Raw genomic sequence first — 24,627 nt, forward strand, 5'->3', positions numbered from 1 at the left:
TTAGTATTATCAAGCGATCAACACTGTACAGTACAGTATCACTGGTTTGCCGCTGTGAACAAACACACCAGACCTTTGATCCAAGGGTGTGAAGTTCCTCATATCCTTAGAATGGAACAAGGTAAATATTAACAAAAGCAATCAAACAATAAACATGTGAAATGCTTGAGTTCTTTGAGCTAAATTCCCCTTGAACCATTCCCTGTCTGTCAACACTGTATACTGCAGCCAGTGCCGAGTCACATCCCATTTCTGTAGTGTTGCCTTCCCATTCTGCATCACAACACGAGGACACCACAGAAGAAGCTATTGGGTTAGCTAGAACAGAGAGTTTTACCAACAACACCAACATGATAATTCAATGGTGGGGCCTCTTACTGGAACAGTGGTTTCTTTTGGCCTGCCTACTATTTCACATATCAAAATGGTGTTCCAGGAAGCATATTTGGATTCTCCCTGGCACTGCACCAACAACTGAATCCTGTCAATAATAAACTGTGAGTTGGCCTCTTATAAGAAATGATTAACAGTGTTCATACATACTATTGTCTGATCTTGCTTGTCATATATAAACGTATTTGTGTGTCCTCTATCCTGTCTGATTACCCATCTGTCTTATATAAGTACACAATATGAACTGAGAAACAAACTAGCCTTAATGGCTACTCTTAATCTCTAGCCGGTACAACCAGAAGAGAATGGGCCACCTCTCTGAGCCTGGTTCCTCTCTAGGTTTCATCCTCAGTTCCTTCCTTTTAGGGAGTTTTTCCTGGCCTCTCTGTTTTCACGTCTGCTTTACTTGCTCTTTGGGGTCTCGGCCGGATAACTGTAAAGCACTGTGACAGCAGCTGATGTAAAAATGGTTTTATAAAATAACATTGATTGATTGGTTGATTGATACAACTCAGACCAGCAGTGAAAAAGGTGTTTTTAGTTTGAATATTTTATTGTAGAGATGCATGTGAATTTTACATCAATTTACAACATTCTGATGTATTTTTCCTACATTGCTGGTTGGAGCACCGCATAGCTTCGAGAAAAAAATGTTGTTTTCAAACTAGGGAGTTTGTGCACATTTCAGGAGAGGAGATATTATTGTGATGCACGCTTTGTATAGGTCTTGTTAAAGAACCAGTTCAGTCAAAATTGAGATTTTTCTGTGTTTAATATACAATATTTTTCCACACTACGGGGTTGGAATAATATTGAGAAAATTATGATAATGCCTTTTTAGTGTAAGAGCTGTTTGAAAAGACAACCTGAAATTTCAGGCTGTTTTTTTAGGATGGAGTTTTGGCCTGCTTAGTGACATCACCATGTGGGTAAATTGGTTGATAGACCATTAAGAAAGATAGTTCCAAACTTCTCTACCAATAACAGCTAGTTTTCAGATTTCCCTCCCCACTCAGACCACTCAGTCTTACCAAATTCTTGCTTGAGAAATTGCTCTTAGCTAAGAAGCTTTTTTTTGTTTCTTTTAATCCATTTTAATTGAAAACAATCACAGTAAGATACTTACAGTTCCTTCAGAAAGTGTATTCACAGCCATTCACTTTTTCCACATTGTGTGGTGTACAAGGCCCTGAATTTAAAATGCTTCCAGACAAACGAAACACCTTCTGGGTCCGCTTTGAGGATAATAAAGTGCCACCGACACGGCCCGCTACCAAGGACTGTGGGCTCTCCTTCTCCGTGTCCGACATGAGTAAGACATTTAAACGTGTGTTAACCCTCGCAAGGCTTCCAGCCCAGACGGCATCCCTAGCCGCGTCCTCAGAGCATGTGCAGACCAGCTGGCTGGTGTGTCTACGGACATATTCAATCTCTCCCTATCCCAGTTTGCTGTTAAAGAGACTGAAAATAGCTTCTATCTCAAGGCCAACAGACTGTTAAACAGCCATCACTAACACAGTGAGGCTGCTGCCTAGATAAAGACTTGAAATCATTGGCCACTTTAATAAATGAATCACTAGTCACTTTAATAATGTTTACATATCTTGCATTACTCATCTCATATGTATAGACTGTATTTTATACCATCTATTGCATCTTGCCTATGCCGCTCGGTCATTGCTCATCCATATATGTATATAGTCTTATTCCATCCCTTTACTTAGATTTGTGTTCATTGGGTAGTTGTTGTGGAATTGTTAGATTACTTGTTAGATATTGCTGCACTGTCAGAACTAGAAGCACAAGCATTTTGCTACACTCGCAATAACATCTGCTAACCATGTGTATGTGACCAATACAATTTGATTTGATTCATTTCAGATTTTTTTTTCAATTGTCACTGGCCTACACACAATAACCCATAATGTCAAAGTGGATTTTTTTTTTATGTTAAAAAAAAGAAGTTTCAATGTCTTGAGCATTCAACCACTTTGTTATACATTTGCTTAACAGGTAACATAATAGGGTTTAACATAATTATTGAATGACAACTAGATCACCCCACACATACAATTAAGGGCACAAAGAAGGGCACCTATTGGTAAAAAAACAAACAGACATTGAATAGCATGGTAAAGTTATTTATTACACTTTGGATGGTGTATCAATACAACCAGTCACTACAAAGACACAGGCGTCCCTCCTAACTCAGTTGCCGGAGAAGAATGAAACCGCTCAGGGACTTCACCATAAGGACAAGGGTGACTTTAAAACAGTTCCAGAGTTTAATGGCTGTGATAGGAGACAACTGAGGATGAATCAACAACATTGTAGTTAGTCCACAATACTAACTACAATGTTAAATTGTAAATGACAGAGTGAAAAGAAATGACAGAGTGAAAAGAACGAAGCCTTTACAGCAGGGTACCCCAACTGGAGGCCCACAGCCCCCCAAGTTCTGTTTTTTTGTTTACATTTACATTACATTTAAGTCATTTAGCAGACGCTCTTATCCAGAGTGACTTACAAATTGGTGCATTCACCTTATGACATCCAGTGGAACAGTCACTTTACAATAGTGCATCTAAATCTTAAAGGGGGGGTGAGAGGGATTACTTATCCTATCCTAGGTATTCCTTAACGAGGTGGGGTTTCAGGTGTCTCCGGAAGGTGGTGATTGACTCCGCTGTCCTGGCGTCGTGAGGAAGTTTGTTCCACCATTGGGGGGCCAGAGCAGCGAACAGTTTTGACTGGGCTGAGCGGGAGCTGTACTTCCTCAGTGGTAGGGAGGCGAGCAGGCCAGAGGTGGATGAACGCAGTGCCCTTGTTTGGGTGTAGGGCCTGATCAGAGCCTGGAGGTACTGAGGTGCCGTTCCCTCACAGCTCCGTAGGCAAGCACCATGGTCTTGTAGCGGATGCGAGCTTCAACTGGAAGCAAGTGGAGAGAACGGAGGAGCGGGGTGACGTGAGAGACGTGAGAGAACTTGGGAAGGTTGAACACCAGACGGGCTGCGGCCTTCTGGATGAGTTGAAGGGGTTTAATGGCACAGGCAGGGAGCCCAGCCAAAAGCGAGTTGCAGTAATCCAGACAGGAGATGACAAGTGCCTGGATTAGGACCTGCGCCGCTTCCTGTGTGAGGCAGGGTCGTACTCTGCGGATGTTGTAGAGCATGAACCTACAGGAACGGGCCACCGCCTTGATGTTGGTTGAGAACGACAGGGTGTTGTGTTATGCAGGTGAATGAGGACCCAAAAGCAACTTGGCGAAAACAGAGTCTTTAATCCAGTAAAGTAAATCTACAATCATAAAGCATAATTCCACTCGTAATGACGAGAACAGACTGGAGACTCGATCATGAACTGCAGGTTGCCTCGGGAAGGCACTTGAACGTAGCAGACTCAGACACCTGCTCACCACGCAGCATCTGAGGGAAACACGACACGACAGGGCGATACACAGACACAGCACGGTGAACAATAGACAAGGATCCGACAGGGCAGGAACGGAAAACAAGGGGAGAAATAGGGACTCTAATCAGGGAAAAAGATATGGAACAGGTGTGGGAAGACTAAATGATTGATTAGGGGAATAGGAACAGCTGGGAGCAGGAACGGAACGATAGAGAGAAGAGAGAGAGGAAGGGAGAGAGAAAAAGGGGAACGAACCTAAAAAGACCAGCAGGGGAAAACGAACAGAAGGAAAAGCAAAATGACAAGACAATCTAAGACAAAACATGACAGTACCCCCCCACTCACCGAGCGCCTCCTGGCGCTCTCGAGGAGGAACACTGGCGGCAACGGAGGAAATCATAGATCACAAACGGTCCAGCACGTCCCGAGAAAGAACCCAACTCCTCTCCTCAGGACCGTAACGGAAAAACGAAAAAAAAGGGAAACTAGGGTACTACTCTAAAAAAAAAAAAAAAAAAAAAATGAGACACGGGTAGAGAACTGAAAGCGTTTAGAGCAAACAGGACCAAACAGGCCAGGAGAGTAACAACTAGGGACAGACTGAGACACAGCAAGGGCAGGAACAAGAACAGGAGAGATGCGATGGCAGGGAACAGACAGACCCAGCAAGACCAGGAGCAGAAGCAGAAAAAAATTACCAGACTTCTTCTGCGCGCAGTCTGAACACGCAGCCACGAAACGGCGCGTGTCACGCTCCTGAGTAGGCCACCAAAACCGCTGGCGAATAGAAGCAAGCGTACCCGAACGCCGGGATGGCCAGCTAACTTGGCAGAGTGAGCCCACTGAAGAACAGCCAGACGAGTAGAAACAGGAACGAAAAGAAGGTTACTAGGACAAGCGCGCGGCGACGCAGTGTGCGTGAGTGCTTGCTTAACCTGTCTCTCAATTCCCCAGACAGTCAACCCGACAACACGCCCAACAGGAAGGATCCCCTCGGGATCGGTAGAAGCCACAGAAGAACTAAAGAGACGGGATAAAGCATGAGGCTTGGTGTTCTTAGTACCCGGGCAATAAGAAATAACGAACTCGAAATGAGCGAAAAACAACGCCCAACGAGCATGACGCGCATTCAGTCGTCTGGCAGAACGGATGTACTCAAGGTTCTTTTGGTCAGTCCAAACGACAAAAGGAACGGTCGCCCCCTCCAACCACTGTCGCCATTTGCCTAGGGCTAAACGGATGGCGAGCAGTTCGCGGTTAGCCACATCATAGTTACGTTCCGACGGTGACAGGCGATGAGAAAAATACGCACAAGGGTGGACCCCATCGTCAGTATCGGAGCGCTGGGACAGAATGGCTCCCACGCCCACCCCGACGCGTCAACCTCAACAATAAACTGTTTAGTGACGTCAGGTGCAACAAGGATAGGAGCGGATGCAAAACGCTTCTTGAAGAGATCAGAACAACAATCATACGACCGGTGAGGAGGAAGGGAGTTGGTTCTGGACCGACTGAAGACCGTGCGCAGACCATGATATTCCTCCGGCACTCCTGTCAAATCACCAGGTTCCTCCTGAGAAGAGGGGACAGAACAAACAGGAGAAATAGCAGACATTAAACACTTCACATGACAAGAAACGTTCCAGGAAAGGATAGAATTACTAGACCAATCAAAAGAAGGATTATGACACACTAGCCAGGAATGACCCAAAACAACAGGTGTAAAAGGTGAACAAAAAATCAAAAAAGAAATGGTCTCACTATGGTTACCAGATACAGTGAGGGTTAAAGGTAGTGTTTCATATAATATACTGGGGAGAGGACTACCATCCAAGGCAAACATGACCGTGGGCTCCCCTAACTGTCTGAGAGGAATGTCATGTTCCCGCGCCCAGGCTTCGTCCATAAAACAGCCCTCTGCCCCAGAGTCTATTAATGCACTGCAGGAAGCTGCCGATCCGGTCCAGCGTAGATGGACCGGTAAGGTAGTACATGTACTTGACGGAGAGGACCGTCTAGTAGCGCTTATCAGTCGCCCTCCGCTTACTGATGAGCTCTGGCCTTTAACTGGACATGAAATGACAAAATGACCAGCGGAACCGCAATAGAGACAGAGGCGGTTGGTGATTCTCCGTTCCCCCTCCTCAGTCGAGATGCGAACACCCCCCAGCTGCATGGGCTCAACACCTGAGCCAGTGGGGAAAGACGGTAGCGTCGGAGAGAGGGGAGACACAGTTAACGCGAGCCCTCTTCCACGAGCTCGGTGACGAAGATCTACCCGTCGCTCAACGCGAATAGCGAGTTCAATCAAAGAATCCACGCTGGATGGAACCTCCCGAGAGAGAATCCCATCCCCAACCTTAGCGTGGAGTCCCTCCATAAAACGAGCGAGCAACGCCCGCTCGCTCCAGCCACCGGAGGCAGCAAGAGTGCGAAACTCCACAGAGTAATCCGCTATGGATCGACCACCTTGACATAGGGAAGACAGGGACCAGGAAGCCTCTTTCCCAAAAACTGAGCGATCAAAAACCCTTATCATCTCCTCTTTAAAGTTCAGATAATTGTTAGTAAACTCAGCGCTTGCCTCCCAGATAGCTGTGCCCCACTGCCGAGCCCGACCAGTAAGGAGTGATATGACGTAGGCAATCCGAGCTCTCTCTCTTGAGTATGTGTTGGGTTGGAGAGAGAACACTATATCACACTGGGTGAGAAAGGAGCGGCACACAGTGGGCTGCCCAGAATAACATGGTGGGTTATTAACCCTAGGTTCCGGAGGCTCGGAAGAACCGGAAGTAGCTGGTGACACGAGACGAAGACTCTGATACTGTCCTGAGAGGTCGGAGACCTGAGCGGCCAGGGTCTCAACGGCATGCCGAGCAGCAGACAATTCCTGCTCGTGTCTGCCGAGCATCGCTCCCTGGAACTCGAGAGTAGAGTAGAGAGAATCCATAGTCGCTGGGTCCATTCTTGGTCGGATCCTTCTGTTATGCAGGTGAATGAGGACCCAAAAGCAACTTGGCGAAAACAGAGTCTTTAATCCAGTAAAGTAAATCTACAATCATAAAGCATAATTCCACTCGTAATGACGAGAACAGACTGGAGACTCGATCATGAACTGCAGGTTGCCTCGGGAAGGCACTTGAACGTAGCAGACTCAGACACCTGCTCACCACGCAGCATCTGAGGGAAACACGACACGACAGGGCGATACACAGACACAGCACGGTGAACAATAGACAAGGATCCGACAGGGCAGGAACGGAAAACAAGGGGAGAAATAGGGACTCTAATCAGGGAAAAAGATATGGAACAGGTGTGGGAAGACTAAATGATTGATTAGGGGAATAGGAACAGCTGGGAGCAGGAACAGAACGATAGAGAGAAGAGAGAGAGGAAGGGAGAGAGAAAAAGGGGAACGAACCTAAAAAGACCAGCAGGGGGAAAACGAACAGAAGGAAAAGCAAAATGACAAGACAATCTAAGACAAAACATGACATGTTGTCCAGGATTTGTTCATATATGCATGTATATATATATATATAAATACTGTGGGGAGAACAAGTATTTGATACACTGCCGATTTTGCATGTTTTCCTACTTACAAAGCATGTAGAGGTCTGTAATTTTTTATCATAGGTACACTTCAACTGTGAGAGACGGAATCTAAAATCTAAAACAAAAATCCAGAGAATCACATTGTATAATTTTTAAGTAATTAATTTGCATTTTATTGCATGATATAAGTATTTGATCACCTACCAACCAGTAAGAATTCTGGCTCTCACAGACCTGTTAGTTTTTCTTTAGCTAATTTTTGTCCTCTAATGTCCTTGGGTAGGCAGAGGGAATCTGGAAGGGCATCAAGGAATCTTTGTGTTGTCTGTGAATTTATAACATGCCTTTTGATGCTCCTTGGTTGGGGTCTGAGCAGATTATTTGTTGCAATTGCAAACGTAATAAAATGGTGGTCCGATAGTCCAAAATTCGGAGGAAAAACATTAAGATCCACAACATTTATTCCATGGGACAAAACTAGGTCCAGAATATGACTGTGACAGTGAGTAGGTCCAGAGACATGTTGGACAAAACCCACTGAGTCGACGATGACTCTGAAAGCCTTTTGGAGTGGGTCTGTGGACTTTTCCATGTGAATATTTAAGTCACCAAAAATTTGAATATTATCTGCTATGACTACAAGGTCCGATAGGAATTCGGGGAACTCAATGAGGAACGCTGTATATGGCCCAGGAGGCCTGTAAACAGTAGCTATAAAAGTGATTGAGTAGGCTGCAGAGATTTCATGACTAGAAGCTCAAAAGACGAAAACATTTTATTTTTTTGTAAATTGAAATTTGTTATCGTAAATGTTAGCAACACCTCTGCCTTTGCGGGGGATATGGTCACTAGTGTAACCAGGAGGTGAGGCCTCATTTAACACAGTAAATTCATCAGGCTGAAGCCATGTTTCAGTCAGGCCAATCACATCAAGATTATGATCAGTGATTAGTTCATTGACTATAATTGCCTTTCAAGTAAGGGATCTAACATTAAATAGCACTATTTTGAGATGTGGGGTATCACGATCTCTTTCAATAATGATAGGAATGGAGGAGGCCTTTATCCTAGTGAGATTGCTAATGCGAACACCGCCATGTTTAGTTTTGCCCAACCTAGGTCGAGGCACAGACATGGTCTCAATGGGGATAGCTGAGCTGACTACACTGACTGTGCTAGTGGCAGACTCCACTAAGCTGGCAGGCTGGCTAACAGCCACCTAAATACCTCCTTTTGTTAGTGCGTTTAGTAAACAAATCAAAACTCACGATGCGCGGTTAAGTCCAGGCGAATGTTCAGACGAAAAGTTTTAAAAGTTATATTACAGTTCGTAGAAACATGTCAAACAATGTATAGAATCAATCTTTAGGATGTTTTTAACATAAATCTTCAATAATGTTCCGACCGAAGAATTCCTTTGTCTTTAGAATTGCAATGGAACGCAGGTCGCTCTCACGTGAGCACGCGTGATCAGCTCATGCCACTCTGGTAGTCCCCTGACTCAATCAGCTCTCATTCCCCCCTCCTTCAAAGTAGAATCCTCAAATAAGGTTCTAAAGTCTGTTGACATGTAGTGGAAGCCTGAGGAAGTGCAATATGACCCCATAGACACTGTATATTCGTTAGGCAATGACTTGAAAAACTACAAACCTCAGATTTCCCACTTCCTGGTTGGATTTTTTCTCAGGTTTTTGCCTGCCATATGAGTTCTGTTATACTCACAGACATCATTCAAACAGTTTTAGAAACTTCAGAGTGTTTTCTATCCAAATCTATGACTAATATGCATATATTAGCAACTGGGCCTGAGTAGCAGGCAGTTTACTCTGGGAACCTTATTCATCCAAGCTACTCAATACTGCCCCCAGCCATAAGAAGTTAAGTGCATTGCTCAAGTGCACATCTACAAATTTTTCACCCTGTCAACTTGGATATTCAAAGCAGTGAACTTTCGATTAATGTTCCAATGCTCTTAACCACTAGGCTACTTGCCGATCATGCCTGTTCCGGAACCCCGGCCATTGGTTGATGATCCCTGTTGTACTGAATAAAAATATTCAAAAATGTGCATCCTGTTTGCAAGAAGGCACTAAAGTAAAACTGCAAAAATAAGAAATTACCTTTATGTCCTGGATACAAAGTCGTATGTTTGGGGCAAATACAACACATCACTGAGCACCACTCTTCATATTTTGAAGCATGGTGGTGGCTTTTAAATGTTTTATTTTACCTTTATTTAACTAGGCAAGTCAGTTAGTAAACAAATTCTTATTTACAATGACAGCCTACATGTTATGGGTATGCTTGTCATTGGCAATGACTAGTGAGTTTTTAAGGATAAAAAGAAACACAATAGAGCTCAGCACAGGCAAAATCCAAGAGGGATACCTGGTTCAGTCTGCTTTCTAACATACAATGGGAGACAAATTCAGAAGTTGCTTACCAAGATGACATTGAAAGTTCTTGAGCTGCCTAGTTACAGTTTTGACTTAAATCGACATGAAAATCTATGGAAAGACATGAAAATGGATGTAATGCAGCAGTGATCATCCAACAACTTGACAGAACTTGAAGAATTTTTAAAAGGATGTTCAAATATTGTACAGTCCAGGTTTGCAAAGCTCTTAGACACTTACCCAGAAAGACTCACAGCTGTAATCCCTGCCAACGGTGCATCTACAAAGTATTGACTCAGGGGTGTGAATACTTATGTAAATTATGGAGAATTGTGTGTAAATGGGTGAGAAAAACATCTATTTAATACATGTTGAATTCAGGCTGTAAGACAGCAACATGTGGAATAAGTCAAGGGGTAAGAATACTTTCTGAAGGCACTGTAATGGTTACCCAAAAATGGTTTGATATTGACATGAAAACATCTGCATTGGACCTTTAATGTGGGAGAACCAGCGGTAGTATGCATTGTATGTAATTCTGTTGGTCGGGTATTTTGGGGATTCCAGGTGGGATGACCTTGCTGTGTGGGCAATCAAGTTTTTCTTAAAAGAAGGGGAGGTCGGAGGGGCAGTGTACATCTACATCAACAAAAGGGGAAGACAGTGGGAGAAGATTGAGCCTGTCCGTCTGGATGGGAACAAAGACTCCATGTAAAGTCACGCAGTTGAGAACATTGGAGACGTCAATCAGGACGGTTATGAAGGTTGGCTGAGGTTTCTTCATTACTTTAACTTAAACCTTTCTCTCGGCTTTGGGAACATCTTAGCGACCCATCTCCCTCATAAATTCAGACCTTAACTTAATTTTTTACTTGACAGATATTGCTGTGGGGGCTCCCTATGATGGTGTAGGTCGAGTGTACCTTTACTATGGTTCCTCAGGTGGAATCCACAAAAAGACAGCACAGGTGGGAGCCTTTACATTAAACTGGAACACCTGCATCTGAGTGATGACCACCCCAACCCTTTTAAGAAAGTTTGAAGAATGTTGAACACAAACTACATTTTGTCACAAACAGTATCTCTTGTCATTATAGATTATAACAGCAGAATCGTATAATATAAGACAATTTGGATTTTCTCTGACTGGCAAAATAGACATGGATGGCAATCATTACCCTGACTTGGCTATTGGATCACTCTCAGATTCCATATTTGTCTACAGGTAACTTTGCCTTGATGACATCATATCAGTGATCCTCAATCTTAGTCCTGAGAGAAGACACAGGATTTATAGTATATCCTTTAGTTTCAACACACCTGATTCAAGTATATTCTACTCATCATCAAGTGTTGAACTTGGTGGTGTCCACTGGTCATTTTGATTTACTTGGATTTGCTTACAGGGCAAGGCCAGTAGTCAATATCAGAGAGGACTTACGAATCACCCCAAGTACAATCAATATGGCGGCAGAGCACTGTGACAAACACAAATGGTAAGATTTTCAAGAAACAACATATAAACAAATATCAATACACTGCCGTAATGAAACCCAACATATTATTGTCTACATCTGCATAGTACATTCAAGGCACGGGCATGCTTTACCTACACAGCACAGCCGCCATCCTACAACCCCAGACTGAGTAAGTTCCTTACCTTCAGCCTCCTAAATGACCATGCCCTGGTACTGCTGAGATTGAGGCTGTCCTAATATGGACACTGAACTCTTGACGCTTTATGTACACTGTGCTTCCGGAACTTATGCGATGCATTCTCTTCCTATAGCTGTCAACTATGCCTTCGAGGCTGACGCTGAGACGAGGAAACAGAGGCGTTCCTCCAGGATGGCGTTTCTGTTTCAGTCCCAGGGAGTCCTGGAGCTAGCAGGGCAGGGCAAAGAGAAGTGCACTGAGACCCAACTCAAGCTATTGGTAGTGACTCTGCATTTTTCCATCTCGTCACAACTGTCGTCTTAATTCAGTGGTTCATGAAGAAATCATGAAGAAATCTTCCTCCAAATAGACTAGGGACAACCATGGGTCATAAGACAACAACACACCTTGTTTATAAAGCCACTATTTCCTCGATCATGAAAATACTATTTGGCATTGACATTGTTTTTGTTTGGTAAGATTGATGCAGCAACTCTACATTTGATCATCACCTTTACATTGCGTTCTACATCTCCATCTGTTCAAGGATGATATCAAGGACAGACTGCACAGCATAACCATCTCTGTCTCTGTGTCCTTACTGAATGACAGTAAGACAGAAAGCAAGAGTCCCCTGCCTGCACTTGTGTTTGTGGAGATGTGTGAGAGAGGATGTGTGAGAGAGAGGAGGTATAAGCCTAGTAGTTATGAAACAGTTATTGTGAGTCTTAAGAACTAAATTCAACTTCTTCAGGTTATCTTCATAAATAAAGGTTGTGGGAGTGATAACATTTTCCAAAGTAACTTGGAGCTACACTACAGGTTCTGTTCCAGACCAAAACTACTGGGTCAAGATGTATTCACCCCACTGCCCAGGTAGAAACTAAATGTGTGATTAGAATGTTACCCAGAAGTCCCTCTTGACTACATTCAACTTATTATGTATTCGGTTACAAGGCTGTCCTAATATGGACACCGTACTCTTGATACTTTATGTACACTGTGCTTCGGGAACGTATGCAAAGCGCTCTCTTCCAAAAGCTGTCAACTATGCCTTCGAGGCTGACGCTGAGACGAGGTAACAGGCATTCCTCCAGGATACAGTTTATTTGTCAAAGGTAGCTCTCCTTTTGAAAGAAGTGCCTAAAGTATTACACATACTGTAATACTATATTACAGTATGTAATACTATATATGGTACGTATCTCAAAATATAACCCGTCATGGTAATTTGTCATTTGAATATAGATAGCTATAATTCCAATGGTTTGGCTGACAATAGGAAAATAATAGCAGTTGTTTGTACATGGCTAACGGAGAATAATTACCATATTTATTGTTTACAGGAAACTCCTTCGATATCTTCTGACGAGGGTGCATAGGAAAAAATGTCAAATCTATTTCTGTCAAAAAGTGTTATGATCCTACTGAAAAACAGTTTAGGTCTTAAGGTGCAATCCATTAAAAAAAGATCCTCAAGGAGGATGGATTGCCCTAATATATATTACTTGATGATACGCCGATGTGGCTCATAAATCTATATGGACCCAATAATGATCAAATCAAATCAAATCAAATTTATTTATATAGCCCTCCGTACATCAGCTGATATCTCAAAGTGCTGTATGAAACCCAGCCTAAAACCCCAAACAGCAAACAATGCAGGTGTAAAAGCACGGTGGCTAGGAAAAACTCCCTAGAAAGGCCAAAACCTAGGAAGAAACCTGAGAGGAACCGGGCTATGTGGGGTGGCTCCTCTTCTGGCTGTGCCGGGTAGAGATTATAACAGAACATGACCAAGATGTTCAAATGTTCATAAATGACCAGCATGGTCAAATAATAATAAGGCAGAACAGTTGAAACTGGAGCAGCAGCACAGTCAGATGGACTGGGGACAGCAAGGAGCCATCATGTCAGGTAGTCCTGGGGCACGGTCCTAGGGCTCAGGTCCTCCGAGACAGTTGAAACTTCTTTCTACAGACTATCAGTAACATTTCAACTATCTACTCACACTTACCCTAACCCTAAATAACTTTAACCCTAGCAAGAAGTTGCTTATCAACAGATAGTTGGTGATAATATGACAGATGCGTCTAAAGATGAACTATCCGGACTATACAAATAAAGTGTGACCAAATACTTATAATAATCTAATTAGTCTCCAGGATACAAATAATGATATTATAATGGTAGGGGACTACAACACAGATTTATGCACAGCAATAGACCGTAAAGGCAATCAAACTATTAACTATCACCCCTGGAGCTCAAAGAAATAACGAATATTATGGACACCTTGGAATTGACTGATATTTGGAGGCTTAAAAATGGATCTTGTGAAATACACTTGGACGAGACTTAATCAAGCTAGCCGGATTTATTATTTTCTGGTATCCTTTTCTATGGTGCCAAAAGTGGAAAAAATATTGCTTGTAGGACTGAATGTGTCAACTTATATCCCTTCAGATAACTATAAAAACTTTCCACAAGGAAGAGGATATTGGACATTTTCATCAGGATTTATTGACTGACAGTACTGTCTTAACAAAAACAAAGAAATTCATAACAGATTTTTCCTGCACAATACAGGTTCAGCGGATCCACTTATTGTATGAGATGCCTTTCAATGTGCCTCAGAGGCCACTAATTTCTGTTTTCATCCCTAAAACAAAAATGGTTTAGATCAGCAGAGAAATAATTTACAACAAACGAAAATTACACATCCATGATGTTGATGAATGTACTACTGAAACACTGAGTAATCTAGATGCGAAAAGATCAGGATTCATTTATCTAAAAAACAAGGCAAATTGGATGGAGAATGGCAAAAAATTCACACATTTTTTCTTAAACTTTTCAACACTAGAAACGCAATCAAAAAGAAAAAAAAGAAAAAATGTTAAAGATGGAGAAATCCTTATCTCAACAAAAGAGATTTTGAATGAAGAAGTAAAATAATTTTAACAAATGTTCTCTCGTCAAGATCTTCCAAACTCACTTGACGATAGCTTTTGTGATTTCCTTCTAAAAAATCGTAGAAAAAATAAATATTGTGATGGCCTAATTACGCAGGACTGACAACAGTTAGCAATTGATTCATTTCAGACAGAGAAAACCTCTGGTCTCAATCCAATAGAGATACTATACATCACTTTTTATGAACTACTGAAAGATCCACAATCAACGGCCTGATCAACTCTATGTAAAGGAGATGTGTCGCACTGCATGAGGCAAATGGTGGTCACGCCAGATACAGGTATCTTTTTAGCCCTCTATTGATGGGGTCATGATAGGGGCTGCACCAAATGTTTGATCTATAATAATACTTGTGTTACGTTCGTCGATGGAAGGATCGGACCAAGGTGCAGCGTGGTAGGGGTACATTTTAATTTATTAAATGAACACCGAAAAAACAACAAATACAAAACGAAACGTCTAGTAGGGCTAAACAGCACAGTACTAAAAACAAGATCCCACACTCTACAGGTGGAAAAGGCTGCCTAAGTATGATCCCCAATCAGACACAACGATAGCCTCTGATTTTACCCAGAAGTCCCTCTTGACTACATTCAACTTATTATGTATTTGGTTACAAGAACCCTGTAATGCAGTGGTGGCTGGTGGGTAGAGATATAGGAGGACACACTCTTTGTAAAGACTGGGTTAGAATATATGGAAAGATATCAAACAAAGAGTTTCCATGTGTTTGATTCCTTTTCATTCCAGTCATTGCAATAAGCATGTCCTCCTATCTCCGCCAACCAGCCTCCTCTGCTCAATATAGCTGTTGTCAATGTAGTGCTTTGGTAATGATATGGCTCATGTCTTTCTAGTGAAAGAGGTATTCCAGTAATCTCTTCTGGAGATGAGGACATAGCTTTGTAGGTCAATGTAAAATCAAATCAAATCAAATTGTATTTGTCACATACACATGGTTAGCAGATGTTAATGCGAGTGTAGCGAAATGCTTGTGCTTCTAGTTCCGACAATGCAGTAATAACCAACAAGTAATCTAACTAACAATTCCAAAACTACTGTCTTATACACAGTGTAAGGGGATAAAGAATATGTACATAAGGATATATGAATGAGTGATGGTACAGAGCAGCATAGGCAAGATACAGTAGATGGTATCGAGTACAGTATATACATATGAGATGAGTATGTAAACAAAGTGGCATAGTTAAAGTGGCTAGTGATACATGTATTACATAAGGATGCAGTCGATGATATAGAGTACAGTATATACGTATGCATGAGATGAATAATGTAGGGTAAGTAACATTATATAAGGTAGCATTGTTTGTTTAAAGTGGCTAGTGATATATTTACATCATTTCCCATCAATTCCCATTATTAAAGTGGCTGGAGTTGAGTCAGTGTCAGTGTGTTGGCAGCAGCTACTCAATGTTAGTGGTGGCTGTTTAACAGTCTGATGGCCTTGAGATAGAAGCTGTTTTTCAGTCTCTCGGTCCCAGCTTTGATGCACCTGTACTGACCTCGCCTTCTGGATGATAGCGAGGTGAACAGGCAGTGGCTCGGGTGGTTGATGTCCTTGATGATCTTTATGGCCTTCCTGTAACATCGGGTGGTGTAGGTGTCCTGGAGGGCAGGTAGTTTGCCCCCGGTGATGCGTTGTGCAGACTTCACTACCCACTGGAGAGCCTTACGGTTGAGGGCGGAGCAGTTGCCGTACCAGGCGGTGATACAGCCCGCCAGGATGCTCTCGATTGTGCGTCTGTAGAAGTTTGTGAGTGCTTTTGGTGACAAGCCGAATTTCTTCAGCCTCCTGAGGTTGAAGAGGCGCTGCTGCGCCTTCTTCACAATGCTGTCTGTGTGAGTGGACCAATTCAGTTTGTCTGTGATGTGTATGCCGAGGAACTTAAAACTTGCTACCCTCTCCACTACTGTTCCATCGATGTGGATAGGGGGTGTTCCCTCTGCTGTTTCCTGAAGTCCACAATCATCTCCTTTCATTTTGTTGACGTTGAGTGTGAGGTTATTTTCCTGACACCACACTCCGAGGGCCCTCACCTCCTCCCTGTAGGCCGTCTCGTCATTGTTGGTAATCAAGCCTACCACTGTTGTGTCGTCCGCAAACTTGATGATTGAGTTGGAGGCGTGCGTGGCCACGCAGTCATGGGTGAACAGTGAGTACAGGAGAGGGCTCAGAACGCACCCTTGTGGGGCCCCAGTGTGGAGGATCAGCGGGGAGGAGATGTTGTTGCCTACCCTCACCACCTGGGGGCGGCCCGTCAGGAAGTCCAGTACCTAGTTGCACATGGCGGGGTCGAGACCCAGCTTGATGACGAGCTTGGAGGGTACTATGGTGTTGAATGCCGAGCTGTAGTCGATGAACAGCATTCTCACATAGGTATTCCTCTTGTCCAGATGGGTTAGGGCAGTGTGCAGTGTGGTTGAGATAGCATCGTCTGTGAACCTATTTGGGCGGTAAGCAAATTGGAGTGGGTCTAGGGTGTCAGGTAGGGTGGAGGTGATATGGTCCTTGACTAGTCTCTCAAAGCACTTCATGATGACAGAAGTGAGTGCTACGGGGCGGTAGTCGTTTAGCTCAGCTACCTTAGCTTTCTTGGGAACAGGAACAATGGTGGCCCTCTTGAAGCATGTGGGAACAGCAGACTGGTATAGGGATTGATTGAATATGTCCATAAACACACCGGCCAGCTGGTCTGTGCATGCTCTGAGGGCGCGGCTGGGGATGCCGTCTGGGCCTGCAGCCTTGCGAGGGTTAACACGTTTAAATGTCTTACTCACCTCGGCTGCAGTGAAGGAGAGACCGCGTGTTTTCGTTGCAGGCCGTGTCAGTGGCACTGTATTGACCTCAAAGCGGGCAAAAAAGTTATTTAGTCTGCCTGGGAGCAAGACATCCTGGTCCGTGACTGGGCTGGATTTCTTCCTGTAGTCCGTGATTGACTGTAGACCCTGCCACATGCCTCTTGTGTCTGAGCCGTTGAATTGAGATTCTACTTTGTCTCTGTACTGACGCTTAGCTTGTTTGATAGCCTTGCGGAGGGAATAGCTGCACTGTTTGTATTCGGTCATGTTACCAGACAACTTGCCCTGATTAAAAGCAGTGGTTCGTGCTTTCAGTTTCACGCAAATGCTGCCATCAATCCACGGTTTCTGGTTAGGGAATGTTTTAATCTTTGCTATGGGAACGACATCTTCAACGCACGTTCTAATGAACTCGCACACCGAATCAGCGTATTCGTCAATGTTGTTATCTGACGCAATACGAAACATATCCCAGTCCACGTGATGGAAGCAGTCTTGGAGTATGGAGTCAGCTTGGTCGGACCAGCGTTGGACAGATCTCAGCGTGGGAGCCTCTTGTTTTAGTTTCTGTCTGTAGGCAGGGATCAACAAAATGGAGTCGTGGTCAGCTTTTCCGAAAGGGGGGCGGGGCAGGGCCTTATATGCGTTGCGGAAGTTAGAGTAACAATGATCCAAGGTTTTTCCACCCCTGGTTGCGCAATCGATATGCTGATAAAATTTAGGAGTCTTGTTTTCAGATTAGCCTTGTTAAAATCCCCAGCTACAATGAATGCAGCCTCCGGATAAATGGTTTCCAGTTTGCAAAGAGTTAAATAAAGTTCGTTCAGAGCCATCGATGTGTCTGCTTGGGGGGGATATATACGGCTGTGATTATAATCGAAGAGAATTCTCTTGGTAGATAATGCGGTCTACATTTGATTGTGAGGAATTCTAAATCAGGTGAACAGAAGGATTTCAGTTCCTGTATGTTTCTTTCATCACACCATGTCTCGTTAGCCATAAGGCATACGCCCCCGCCCCTCTTCTTACCAGAAAGGTGTTTGTTTCTGTCGGCGATGCGTGGAGAACCCCGTTGTCTGCACTGCCTCGGATTGCGTCTCTCCAGTGAGCCATGTTTCCGTGAAGCACAGAACGTTACAGTCTCTGATGTCCCTCTGGAATGCTACCCTTGCTCGGATTTCATCAACCTTGTTGTCAAGAGACTGGACATTGGCAAGAAGAATGCAAGGGAGTGGTGCACGGTGTGCCCGTCTGACCAGAAGACCGCCTCGTTTCCCTCTTTTTCGGAGTCGTTTTTTTTTGGCCGCTGCATGCGATCCATTCCGTTGTCCTGTTTGTAAGGCAGAACACAGGATCCGCGTCGCGAAAAACATATTCTTGGTCGTACTGATGAGTTGACGCTGATCTTATATTCAGTAGTTCTTCTCGACTGTATGTAATGAAACCTAAGATGACCTGGGGTACTAATGTAAGAAATAACATGTACATTTTTTAAAAACTGCATAGTTTCCTAGGAACGTGAAGCGAGGCGGCCATCTCTGTCGGCGCCGGTGACCAATAGGGAGGGTGATGATGCCCATCAGAGTCATCTGATCATCAAACTCCCTGACTCTCTTACATTCTCATCATTATACTTCAACCACATTTCATTAAGTCACTGGCCTTCCATACATTTTTGGTAAAATCATTGTACAGTATACTGGCCTTAGGAGTTTAAATAATGTTAATTAGCCACGATTCTATACAGGATACTGTAAAATCAATGAAAATATGAACACCCATCTTCTTGATTTCTGAAGTTAAACATCACCAATACCGTAATTGTTCCAGGGTAATAAATAGGTACATTATATATACAAAAGTGTGGGGACACCACTTCAAATTACTGGATTTGGCTATTTCAGCCACACCCGTTGCTTACAGGTCCAATTTCTGCCCTGCTAGAACTGCCCCTGTCAACCGTAAGTGTTGTTATTGTGAAGTGGAAACGTCGAGGAGCAACAACAGCTCGGCCGCTAAGCATTAGGCCACACAAGCTGTCAGAACGGGATTGGCGAGTGCTGAAGGGCGCAGCGCGAAAAATCGTCTGTCGTCTCTTGCAACACTCACTACCAAGTTCAAAACTGCCTCTAGAAGCATCGTCAGTGAAATAACTGTTTGTCGGGAGTTTCATGAAATGGGTTTCAATGGCCAAACAGCTGCGCACAAGCCTAAGATCGCCATGAATTTGGAGCACTGGAAACGTGTTCTCTGGAGAGGTGAATCACGCTTCACCATGTGGTAGTCCGATGGACGAATCTGGGTTTGGCAGATGCCAAGAGAATGCTACCTGCCAACTGTAAAGTTTGGTGGAAGACTAATGGTCTTCGGCTGTTTTTCATGGTTCGGGCTAGACCCCTTAGTTCCAGTGAAGGAAAATCTTAACACCACAGCATACAATGACATTCTAGATGATTCTGTGCTTCTAACTTTGTGGCAACAGTTTGGGGAAGGCCCTTTCCTGTTTCAGCATGACAATGCCCCCATGCACGAAGCACACATAAATGGTTTGTCGAGATCGGTGTGGAAGAACTTGACTGGCCTACACAGATCCCTGACCTCAACCCCATCAAACACATTTGGGATGAATTGGAATGCCGACTGCGAGCCAGGCCTAATCGCCCAACATCAGTGCCTGACCTCACTAATTCTCTTGTGGCTGAATGGAGCAAGTCTCCGCAGCAATGTTCCAACATCTAGCGGAAAGCCTTCCCAGAAGAGTGGGCTGTTATAGCAGCAAAGTTTGGACCAACTCCATATTAATGCCCATTATATTGGAATGAGATGTTCGACAAGCAGGGTTCCACATACTTTTGGTCATGTAGTGTATATTTTTACATCACTGCCTATAGTTTCATTAAATTATCAGCTGCTATCATATGACTCAAAAGTCTGGCTCCCTGATTGGATATGGTGACCCTACAGGAAGTACTAGTGAAGTGCAACCCCAATGACAATGGTACACTGACAGACTGTGAACTGGGAAACCCATTCAAAAGAGATGCTGAAGTGAGTAGTCATGTTGTGTATGTCTAAGACATTTATTTTTTCTATGATACCACAATTGAATAGTTGTCCATTGTAAGTAAGAGACATTCGTGTCCCTTAGGTTACTTTCTATGTAATATTGTCCACTTACCGCATCTCTCTGAGCACAACTGATGTAAATATTACCTTGTAGCTTGAAACGTAAGTATAACAGTGCACATAAATGTTTGTTAGAGGACCCATTAGCTCTGGGTAATAAATGTAACATTTGAGTGTGTCTCTTTTGTATGCTCTACACCAGTCACACACAGATTATTCTAACAGAGTAGTCTTTTGGTTGCAGGACAAGTGTGCAGAAGATACAAGCAAGTGAAGCAAAGGCCAAAGTAGTTTTTGAGTACGAACATGGTATTTGCTCTACTGTTGCCCTAACCCACCCTTTTAGCTAACATATTTGATGAGCTCCTGTCATGAAAATATAGTTTGTGTCACAAATGACAACCTATTCAATATTTAGTGCACTATTTTTGACCAGAGCACTATGGGACCTTATCAAAAGTAGTGCATTACATAGGGAATAGAGTGCCATTTGGGACGCAAACCTTAATGTGGTGAAGGAATTAAGGTTTATGAGATGTGTTTGTTCTCAGACTGGCCAGGCCCTCCCAGGTCAGCTTTGGAGGAGCTGTAAAGGGAGAGAGCGCCATGAAATCAGAGGACGATATTGGAACCCTTGTGGAGTATGAATTCAGGGTGAGCTCATTGATTTGTGGTTCAAAATACTATTGTTCCCTGGTGATTATCGAAATTCCATATGCCTGAGTCCTGAGAGAACACACAGGATTTAGAGTATATCCTTTAGTTTCAACACACCTGATTCAATTATATTCTACTACTCAAAATCAAGCCCATGATTATAGCAGTTTCAGTTGTATCACCTATATTAGTACTGGGCTGTAACAATAACCTTCACACCCTGTGGGTTTCCAAGGATCAGGATTTATATACATTGCCTTAGACCTTTCATGTCATCATGTCCACTGGTCATTCTGATTTACTTGGATTTGTTTACAGGGCAAGGCCAGTAGTCAATGTCAGAGAGGACTTACAAAGCACTGTGACAAACACAAATGGTAAGACTTTCAAGAAACAACATATAAACAAATATCAATACACTGCTGTAATGAAACCCAACATAATTGTGTCTACATTTGCATAGTACTTTCAAGGCACGGGCATGCTTTACCTACACAGCACAGCTGCCATCCCACAACCCCAGACTGAGTAAGTTCATTACCTTCAGCCTCCACAATGACCATGCCCTGGTACTGCTGAGATTGAGGCTGTCCTAATATGGACACCATACTCTTGATACTTTATGTACACTGTGCTTCGGGAACGTATGCAAAGCGTTCTCTTCCAAAAGCTGTCAACTATGCCTTCGAGGCTGACGCTGAGACGAGGTAACAGGCGTTCCTCCAGGATACAGTTTATTTGTCAAAGGTAGCTCTCCTTTTGAAAGAAGTGCCTAAAGTATTACACATACTATCCATCTAATTTGAAAAGAATTAAGATTTTCAAAAAAAAAAAGAAATAGAAATTCAAAAGTGTTTTAGTACAACCTAGGCAAAAGGGTCAGAAATTATTGCTGCTGCTAACCTGGTGTTGTGCTGCAAGTGGCAATTTGTTCTCTTTTCAAGGAACGGGTCCCGACTTCTTGGGACCCACGTGTATGGGTGTGGTCTTCCAGTCACAGGGATGACAGCCCTACCTGGGATGGGTGGGGGAGGGGGGGTTTATGGGAGTGAAATTGGATGACAACTGGAGGTCTACTTTGTCAGATGGAGCTACAGTATGTTTATCCTGGCATCTGTCAAGGTACAGCTACATGGATAAGACAGGCATCTATTATGGTACAGTACAGCTACGTAGATTACAGACAGGCTTCTATCGTGGTACAGCTACATAGATAACAGACAGGCATTGATTCTGGTGGTCCTGGTAGGTATGGATAAGTATTTCAAAAAAAAATAGGGATAGTGGTACGTATCTCAAAATATAACCCGTCATGGTAACGTTATGGGTGTCTAAAAGATACAAACTTTAAATTGCCATGTGGTCTCCTAATTAAATAGGTGGATTGTGAAGTTGTTGTGCTTGGTGTACATCCTGGAAAAGTCTAACGATTTTGCAACTATTAACTTTGATAGGAATTTAGTCATATAGATACAGTAGGATCTTGAAACCTTGGAGAGGGAAAGACCTGTCCATCTACGGCATACTTACCCTGATTAATTTCCTAGTAGTTTACATATCTATTCACTGCTCTACCGATTCCAGGATATTCTTTTTTCCAAGTGATGTGAGCATTTGTTTTTTTGTTTTTTTAAATCTGGGGTTAAAAATATCAAATATTAAGGCATTAACCTCTCACTTAAAGCCTCCATTATACCTAAATTATATCTACAGTAAATCCAAACTGGCTTTCCAGCAGACTACTAAAAGAGGCACATCCAATGTTCAAAAGGGGTCTCTTTGCCATTATGCAGATTTAAACAAACCATTTCTGGTGGGTTGACAATGGAACCGTGTATCCTCCTTTTAAAATTAAGCCATACAGAGTTTTTTACAATTGCAATTTTGTCCTCCAGACAGAACAAATATTACAGAAAATAATATGACTAAATTCCTGTACTGATAGAGGAAAGACCAATTTTGGGGGGGAAGTATAAGCAAAGTGTCATGTTTATGAATGACATTGTAAATAAGGCCGGTATTTCACACAAGCAATTAACAAAGGTGTATGAAGATGTATGCTCAAGACAAAAGTTAACTCATTGTCTGGGGCATCATCGGACTGAGCTTATTTTCATTGACAATGCCACCAGCCATACTGCTCTTTCTGTGAGTGATTTCCTGCAAGCCAGGAATGTCAGTGTTCTGCCATGGCCAGCGAAGAGCCCGGATCTCAATCCCATTGAGCACGTCTGGAACTTGTTGGATCGGAGGGTGAGGGATAGGGCAATTCCCCCAAAAAATGTCTGGGAACTTGCAGGTGCCTTGGCGGATGAGTGGGGTAACATCTTACAGCAAGAACTGACACATTATTCCATTTCTGTAAGACACATGTCTGTGGAACTTGTTCAGTTTATGTCTCAGTTATTGAATCTTGTTATGTTCATAAAAATATTTACACATTAAGTTTGCTGAAAATAAACACAGTTGACAGTGAGAGGACATGTCTTTTTTGCTGAGTTTTTAACAAACTCATCGCAGCACTGCAACAAAAATGGAGGAGGCATTTATTCAAAAGCAAAAGGAATTAATTAGTTTGTCTGCAGCCAGTCAAAAACGATGCATGGCTTAGCCCTTCACACGCGTACTCGTATGGGTTTAAAATGTCAGATTTGAGCATTGATAAATGCCTAAATTGAAACGCAGTGGCTGTACAGTAACATGCTGTACATGATGTCATAGCACTGGTTCTGCGCTTTACAGCGCTGTATCGGTTTTGACAGACAACCGTTTTAAACTTGAGCACCTAGCGTGACGGCAAGTTGCCCCCATCCCTCCCGCTAATTGGGCAACTTTTGCACATTTTTGGTTGTCTGATGGATGGAAATGCTGTAAATTTAAGATAACTATGTATTTGGAAAGATGAGATGTTGAGAATTATAATAAATACCACTTTGATATCATAGAAGCTAGTCAAATACCCATGAGTCCTGGAGACACCAGTTAGTCCTCTCACTCAAATCCTTGAAACTTTTTGTCTTATTTTGCACTAAATCAACCCATTTGTCAAATATCTTGCTTTAATCAAAAAGTGAAGGATTTAATCACCCCACTAATACTTGTGATGGATTTGTTGCCTTTTTTATGTTGTCTGTATCTTAGAAACTGCATGACCGATCTACACCAAATTTGGCGTGAAGCATTAAGGGCAGTAGTTATCTTCCCAGCATATTTTTCATGAATGTAGCTCAAACAAAATGGTTGTTATAAGGAAACTGCTGGTGGCACTTTTGTAAGGTGGCTGCAACACCCCCTGGGTACCAAATCTGTGATGGCCCAATATCTAAATCTTTTCAGGATAGATAAACCTCTGTTCTGTTCACCTACTCTGCGTCTCACAAAGACACAGCGGTTGTAACCAAAAATCTAACATTTTGACACATCAGTCCAAAGAACAGATTTCCACCGGTGTAATGTCTATTGCTTCTCTTTCTTGGCCCAAGCAAGTCTCTTCTATGCAGGAATTCGACCATGAAGGCCTATTTCATGCAGTCTCCTCTGAACAGTTGATGTTGAGATGTGTCTGATACTTGAACTCTATGAAGCATTTATTTGGGCTGCAATTTCTGAGGCTGGTAACGCTAACAAACTTATCCTC

General features: G+C 43.0%; 1 protein-coding gene across 1 annotated transcript; it reads left to right on the plus strand.

Annotated features, from left to right (window-relative positions):
* The first annotated feature begins 379 nt into the window (after nt 1-379).
* Nucleotides 380-11,735, plus strand: LOC124017737 (integrin alpha-6-like). Its single transcript, XM_046332968.1, has 7 exons — nt 380-497; nt 10,323-10,519; nt 10,635-10,723; nt 10,853-10,980; nt 11,162-11,251; nt 11,338-11,402; nt 11,545-11,735. The coding sequence occupies exons 4-7, from the start codon at nt 10,916-10,918 to the stop codon at nt 11,733-11,735; spliced, it is 411 nt and encodes a 136-aa protein (XP_046188924.1). The 5' UTR covers nt 380-497; nt 10,323-10,519; nt 10,635-10,723; nt 10,853-10,915.
* Nucleotides 11,736-24,627: the final 12,892 nt, after the last annotated feature.

Source organism: Oncorhynchus gorbuscha, unplaced genomic scaffold, assembly GCF_021184085.1.
Source record: "Oncorhynchus gorbuscha isolate QuinsamMale2020 ecotype Even-year unplaced genomic scaffold, OgorEven_v1.0 Un_scaffold_3160, whole genome shotgun sequence".
Lineage (NCBI taxonomy): Eukaryota > Metazoa > Chordata > Actinopteri > Salmoniformes > Salmonidae > Oncorhynchus > Oncorhynchus gorbuscha.